Source organism: Drosophila innubila (assembly GCF_004354385.1).
Source record: "Drosophila innubila isolate TH190305 chromosome 3L unlocalized genomic scaffold, UK_Dinn_1.0 0_D_3L, whole genome shotgun sequence".
Taxonomy (NCBI): Eukaryota; Metazoa; Arthropoda; class Insecta; order Diptera; family Drosophilidae; genus Drosophila; species Drosophila innubila.
Window position 1 is genome coordinate 2,069,241 of NW_022995376.1, and position 7,109 is coordinate 2,076,349.

The 7,109-nt window shown below is 29.9% G+C and overlaps 1 protein-coding gene across 1 annotated transcript; it reads left to right on the plus strand.

Moving 5' to 3' along the window:
• The first annotated feature begins 1,380 nt into the window (after positions 1-1,380).
• LOC117787332 (prisilkin-39) lies at positions 1,381-4,171 on the plus strand. The gene is made up of 4 exons (XM_034625831.1): positions 1,381-1,526; positions 2,286-2,382; positions 2,449-2,784; positions 4,036-4,171. The coding sequence occupies exons 1-4, from the start codon at positions 1,500-1,502 to the stop codon at positions 4,059-4,061; spliced, it is 486 nt and encodes a 161-aa protein (XP_034481722.1). The 5' UTR covers positions 1,381-1,499; the 3' UTR covers positions 4,062-4,171.
• The last annotated feature ends 2,938 nt before the right edge of the window (positions 4,172-7,109 follow it).

Consider the following 7,109-nt stretch of genomic DNA (forward strand, 5'->3'; position numbering starts at 1 on the left):
CTAATTCCAATTAGATTAGTTGATTAACAGTTCCTCAATTTGTGAACACACCTTTGAGTTTTATGAATGAATCTGCGAGTGCGTGGGCTCAAGGGCAAAGTATTTGTATTTGTATTTGTATATGTATCTGTATTTGTTGGCTTATTATCTGTGCTGGCCGCGTTAGCCGTTAGCTTAGCCAAGAAAAGAAAGGTAAATAGACGAAACAAAAATACACGATAGCTGGCAAATATTTGACACTGCGGCCCCTGCCACAGATTTCCCTGTGTGTGTGTGTGTGTGTATATATGGATAATTGGAATTAAAGATATAGTATGTAAACACTATGAACTGAAGTTCTCATAAAAATAGCGAGCAGTCGGACGAGATGAAAGAAAGCGATCTGTGAGCCAAGTTAAACAAGACATTTTTATTTTTTTTGCTTTTTTAGTCTGTGTGTGTTTTGAGTTTCTTATTGTTGTTTGTTCAAGTTTAAAGCGCAAACAAAACGTATCCAAAAATTGAAACTAGACGCACGCACAAGAAGACAGCCAAAATGAGGCATTTATTTTGTCACCTGCCCGGACAAATATTAATAATAATAATACATAATCAGCAGGCAAAGGTCGTAAGTGCTATTTAATTTCGTAATACCAAAGAATCTGAAATGAAACTTGACATGCAACAGGGTTGCAAATAACACTAAATTATTTAATAATTTAAATAGTAAATAAAACAAATGCACGAACATTTTTATACACTTTTATTAAATTATGTGATTTTAATTAATTTAAATTATTTTATTTTACTCATATTAAATTTGTTGATTGTAACTATTTGCAATTAATATTAAAAATATTATTTTTAACGTCACACTAAAAGTTTTAAAAGCAAATAAAATACATAACTTTGTGTAAAAACATTCTTATATAATTTATTTTATACTTATATTAAATAAAGTGGCTTAATAAATTCGCAATTTATAGTAAATCACAATTTTTAAAGTCACATTAATAATTTTAAAAGCAAATAAAATACATAATTATGTTTAAGAACATTATTTACATACTTTGAACCAATCACATTAAATTAAGCACTTTTATTTGTTTATAATTAATTATAAATGCAGCCCTGACAACGTAACTCACAATTTTTAAAGTCACAAAATTGGGAGCTTACGCGGCGTATGAGTAATAAAAACAACGTAGCCGTCACTTAAACTGGGCTTCTAAGTGCGACTTGCGACCAGGCCCAAAGTTTTATATTGTTTCGGTTTGTTTGTTTCAACGTCAACGTCAGCGTCGACGGCGACGTCGACGGCGACGCAGCAACTCAGCCGGAAAATGAAAAATATAAATTGGCCCCACGGCTGGGAAACAGAATTATTTAACGTACAAACGTCGTGTCAGACTGTTGTCTTACTTTCGAGTCGTTCTTCAAATCAGTTAACTTGTATACAGACGCGTCTCCCTTGGCGATTTGTATTCACATTATTCGCAATTCAATTCAAGACAATAAACATGTTGGCCAAGTGCTTGACGCTTTTGGTAAGTATGAAAAGACAACAAACTCTGAAAGGAATATTCGGTTAATTTGCGGAAGCACATCTCAGGACATACAGTGAACAAAAATCAAGGATAAAATTAAACTCAGACGGTGTTAAAAAGTTCTGTGATCTTGGAATATTTTTTAATTTATGTATTGTTTTTTTTTATCTGAGATCTTTAAACAAATTTGTGTACATACTTTATTGCTGAATCATTTGAATAAATTTGAGTTAAAGTGTTATAATTCTTAGTTCCATATTTTACATTAACTAAAATCAATCTGCAAAAAATTGTGGAAAATTTAAATAAACTTTAAAAATTAATTGTTAAAAGCATATTGATAAAATCTAAATATCAAAAACTTACAAGCAGATAAAAATTTGTATTTATATTTAAATAATTCGTTTTTGACTTGCATTTAGAATTATTAATTTTTTTGGCTTACATTTATAATTATTAATTTTAATCGTTGCACCAAAAAAACTTAAATTTGTATTGCTAAGCTTTGCTTAGTTTTTGTAAATTCAAAAGCTTCAAAAATTTTAAACTAGAATTTTCCATTGTTTTTTTTTTATGTGCAGCTCCTGAAACTTGAATTAAAAAATGATTGTGTGTAATAACATTGCAGTTAATTAAAATTCTAATGGATTTTTCTCATTTAAATTAGAAAAAATATTTCTCATTTTTTAACTAACGCTTCATTTAACTTGAGAAATTTTAGACTGAAATTTAAAATTGAATTGTTTTTTTTCCGTGCAGTTCCTCAGTCTCGTTTGTCGTGCTTGGGGAGAAGCTTTGCCGGCAACTGAGAATGCCAAAACAAATGATTTGGCCACCGCAGAAACCTCAGCGAAATGTAAGATTAATAAGATTTTTATATAAAATGTTAAGTAAATATTTAAATTACATTACTTTGCTCAAGTGTTAAACTTAGGCAGTTTATTTGGCCAAGGATCAGGATATCCAAACTATGGCAATAATTATCCCAGCTATGGATATAATAACAACAATGGTTACTACAATAGACCCAACACGGGATATTATCCAAATACAGGATATTATTATCCCAGCAACAATTATTATCCCAGCACTGGAGGCAGTTATTATCCGAGCACAGGAGGTGGTTATTATCCGAGCACAGGAGGTGGTTATTATCCGAGCACAGGAAGTGGTTATTATCCGAGCACAGGAAATGGCTATTATCCGACAACAAATATTCTTGGAACGTCGGGACATGGCGGCTATGGCGGTTATGGAGGTAATGGCGGCTTGAGACAATATTCTGGCTATTGGCAGCCCGATTATAATGGCCAACGCAATCGTGGTTATGGTTATTACCGGCAAACCGATCACAATGGTTTGCCCCGTGATTCCAACAGCTATCGTGATCGTGATCACAGTAACTATGGCTCATATCGTGGCTATGACTAAGTGCTTTTTGTTGTCTCTTTGTTATTCTTGTTGTTGTCGCTCATCTGCTTTTTGTGTACATATATAAATTGCTTGGTTAGTAATAAATCTGATAATGGCTACTAATTTAGTTTAAGCAGCATTTTAATTCTATATATTTGTTTTAATATTATAAAATATTTTTTTAATAGCATTATTTTATTTTTTCTAATTTTTTCACTTATTTTATAGCTTTATTAATTTTTTTTCTTATTTTATTTATATATATTTTTTTTAGTTGCACCAAGAATTCAATTAATTATTTAATATGTTTTTGGTATGTTCATTTATTTTTTTATTTTTTAATATTTTTTATTTTATTTTATTTTTTTTTTATTTTATTTTAAAAATGTTTCTTTTAAATTGAACCTGATAAGAGGTTATCTTCGGTATATCGAAGTTAAAATACCCTGCTTTCATATTTCAACCGATCGTTCCAATGGCAGCTATATGATATAGTAGAACAATTTAAGCGAAATTTAATGAAAATGTATAAGAGAAGACAAAACTCATAATTTGTAAGCTTTATCTAAGTTATCTTGAAAAAACAGCAAAGTTTTTCATACTAAAAGTTGATTTTCGTTTAATTTTTATTATAACTTTTACATGATATAGTAATCCAATTTAGTTATACACACTCAACTTTTCAAACTGTTCAAGAATATTTATACTTTATGTATTCTACTATGTCTTGACAAACTGATCATACCCTCTTCCAGATTATAAATAATCACTTTGAAAGACAAGTTTCATTTGAGAACGATACGCCCAATTGCACCCTGAAATTTTGTCATTATGGGTGTCATATGAGAATCTATTATGCAATTATGTCTCGCTATGTGTGTGTTAGTTGGTGTATGTGTGTAATGTGTGTGTAATTGTTGTCTTTATCAACTTGTCTCGTCGTCTGCCAACTCAAAGTTAGTCTAATTTTCAGTTGACTGCCTAAAAGTATGCCATGTTTATTTTCTTTTAACACGCGTTGCCAACTCTTTGTTAAAAAGCAAACGCATTGTTTGCGCTCTCCCTCTCTCTCTCTCACACTTCTTTCCATCCACAGGCTTGTTGCGCCACACATATGGCTAATGCGCGAGTGAGACAGCAATAGAACAGAGAGCAGATGCCGCCAAGAACTTTAGCAACTTTTATGCTGAGCAAATTATAAAAATTTAAAAATATCCAATTTCATTTAAAAAGAGCTAAAATTTGTTTTCTTCGCTACAAAATAATTTAATTTTTAATTCAAGAATATTATCTTTTAATTTTTTGATGAGTTCTAAATAATTACTATCTGTAGACTGATTTTTGTCCCGTTAAATAAATAAATAAATCAAATTGAAATTTATAAAACACAAGTGTTTTATATTATTGTTAATATTTAATTTACGTTTAAATAAAAAATGTATAATTTTTAAAATTAAACAATACATATACGTAAAAGTTGAGAAAATTGAAACACAATTTAACATTTGTATTATTTTTGATGTTTTTTTTATATCATTTGGTAACTTAATAAACTGCGATTTAAATTGTTTATCTATAATAATAACTAATAAACATATTGAAAATATAAAAAACTTTATATATCGAAAATAATTATTTACAGATAAGATTTAATATTTATACAAATAGGCCTTGGCTTATAAAATGCAGAGCTGGTATAAAAAAAAATTCAGTTCTTAGTAACGTATCGAAAAATATTCAATAAATTTTTCTGAAGCAAAAACAGATGAAATTTCAATAAAAGAGTCAGAATAAAAACAGGCAAAAAAACACAAAAGTTTTAACTGAAAAAGGCCAAGTGTGGCAACAATGGTTTTGCTTCGGCAAGCAACAACAACAACAACAACATTTTCTTCGTTAACTTTGACTTGGACTTTATGTGCAACGCCCGCATTGCCAACTTAACGAATTTCAACTGCATATGCAGCAGCCACGCCCACGCCGCCCTCATGAGCTTATCATGGAAAATTTTGACATACATCTTGTGACAGAAGCGAAAGAGAAGAAGCAGCGCATGAAGAAGCGGGAGAAGAAGGAGAAGAAGAAGATAATGCCAACGAATTTTCAGGGCCAACTTTTGTGGCTGGCTTTTTTTTATGTCTGCATCTTAACTTACAGAGTAAAGTCGTGTTTATGTTTATACTTGTGTTCTTTTGTTTTTGGGGGAGGCCAGTTATGGTAAACGGAGAGGGGTAAGGAGAGGGGTAAGCAGAAGGGAGGGGAAGGGAACACACACACTCAAATAGTGTACACAAAATGCAACGAAGCGTGTTTTTTGTGTTTTTCCCCCGTTCGGAAAATTCTGCTCAAAACGCTTGAGATGCCCACGCGTTTTCCATTTTCCATTTAACATTTTCCAGTTGTCAGTTGTGAGTTTTTCGAGCGAGCAACTTTGTTGACAGTCTTAAGTCGCTGCTGATAAGGTAAAACCAATTTTCTTGTTACAACAGAACAACAATAAAGTTAACAAAAGACAACAACAATAAATCGTTTAGATATTAAGCAGCTATAGCTGATAATAGTTATGCATTAAAAGGTTATAAAAAGGGCTTTAATTAATCTGAATAGATCTACATAACTGACATATTTAAAACCGTTTACTTTATATTCTGAATTTTATTAATTTAAAAAATCAATTTAATTTCGGATTTTAATTAAAATTTATATTAGAACTAATAGTTGAAATTTCTATTATAAAATAATTACTGCAAAATATTAAATATAACATAAATTAAAATTAACAAAAATACAAAACCAATTTTGTTTGTTTTAATTTGTTGGTATTTATTTTTTTTTTTAATCTGCATTTCATTTTTGTTTGAGTTATTATATTATTTTAATTTTAAATTTAAGAGTTATTTAATATAAAAGGTATGTACGTTTTTTATTTTCAAAGTTTTAGTTTCTAGATCAAAGATTAAAAATTGTTTTATACGAAAAATTGGCGAGTAAACCTTTCTTGTATAATAATTCAAAAATTTGAGTTTTTTTCACTACCTAGTTCTTTAGTAGTTAATCTACAGTTGTCTATGAAAAATTTTCCCATGCTTCACAATAAAAAACACACACATTTTAATTAACTAAATAGACAAAATAATCAACTATTTGGGACCATTGCGGAATTTGGAAAATTTTCCCATCATTGAACTGAGCCAAAGTCAACACACAGAACTCGTAAATTTTTGGCATCATATGACAGCAATTAAAATTTTACTCGTTATTCTTCCACGAGAACAAAATATTCCATTCGTTCAATTCTTTAATCTATCAATGCGCATGATGTTTCATTCTCCCTCTCCCTTTCACTCTTCCCCTGCACCACACTTAGCCTTTCTTTGTCTTTCGGTATCTCCCTTCTTTTCTCAACTGGTTCCATTCAATGAATGCGACGCTTCCTTCCGCAACGGTCATAAAAAACTCGATGTGTTGGGGGTAAAAAAGAGCAAAAGAATTGAGGTACATATATTTTTGCTGAGCAGACGAGTAAATACTCTGCATTGAAAAAAAATGGTTTGTAAGACCAAACAACTGATTTTTTAAAGATTATAAATCAGATATTACAAATTTCGTTAAAAAAAAATCTTATAGGGAAATTCTTAAAAACTCCTTTGTACTTTTTATATTTAAAAGTTAAAAAAAAATTAAGATGATTATTTTTTTTTCAGAAAACTTTTTTTTTATTTGTACAGTCTTTTTGAAATAAAAGTTTATCAATCTGATCACAAATATCTTTACAATTTAGTACTTCTTTTATTTTTAAATTAATTTCATAACAATATCCAAATATTCTTTCTTGGCAAGTGTATACAAAATCTGCAGAAATTACCAGCAAATGATGTGCGGAATTTTATTCATCGTTAGATTGTTTAAAACATTTACACACACACACACATGCACATTTATGTGGCCATAAAAAATTGCCAGAGTCGCACAATTTTTTCCCTTTTTTGTGGTGCACTAAAATTATGATCAAATGAATTTCAGCAAAATTGTTGCTCATACGCATATTATTATTATTGTTTTTATTTTAGCTGCAGTGCTTGTTGTTGCTTATGATAAAACGAACTGAAGGCAAATAAAAAATTAAAAATATAACAAAAATAATTAAAGCATTCAAGAGTACACAGACAG

Excerpts from the sequence above, each read along its gene's own strand:
- LOC117787332 (XM_034625831.1), top strand. The coding sequence starts at position 1,500 with ATGTTGGCCAAGTGCTTGACGCTTTTG. Across the intron at positions 2,383-2,448 it reads CGCAGAAACCTCAGCGAAAT|TGTTAAACTTAGGCAGTTTA; the intron begins GTAAGATTAATA and ends ACTTTGCTCAAG. Across the intron at positions 2,785-4,035 it reads CGGCTATGGCGGTTATGGAG|GCTTGTTGCGCCACACATAT; the intron begins GTAATGGCGGCT and ends TTCCATCCACAG.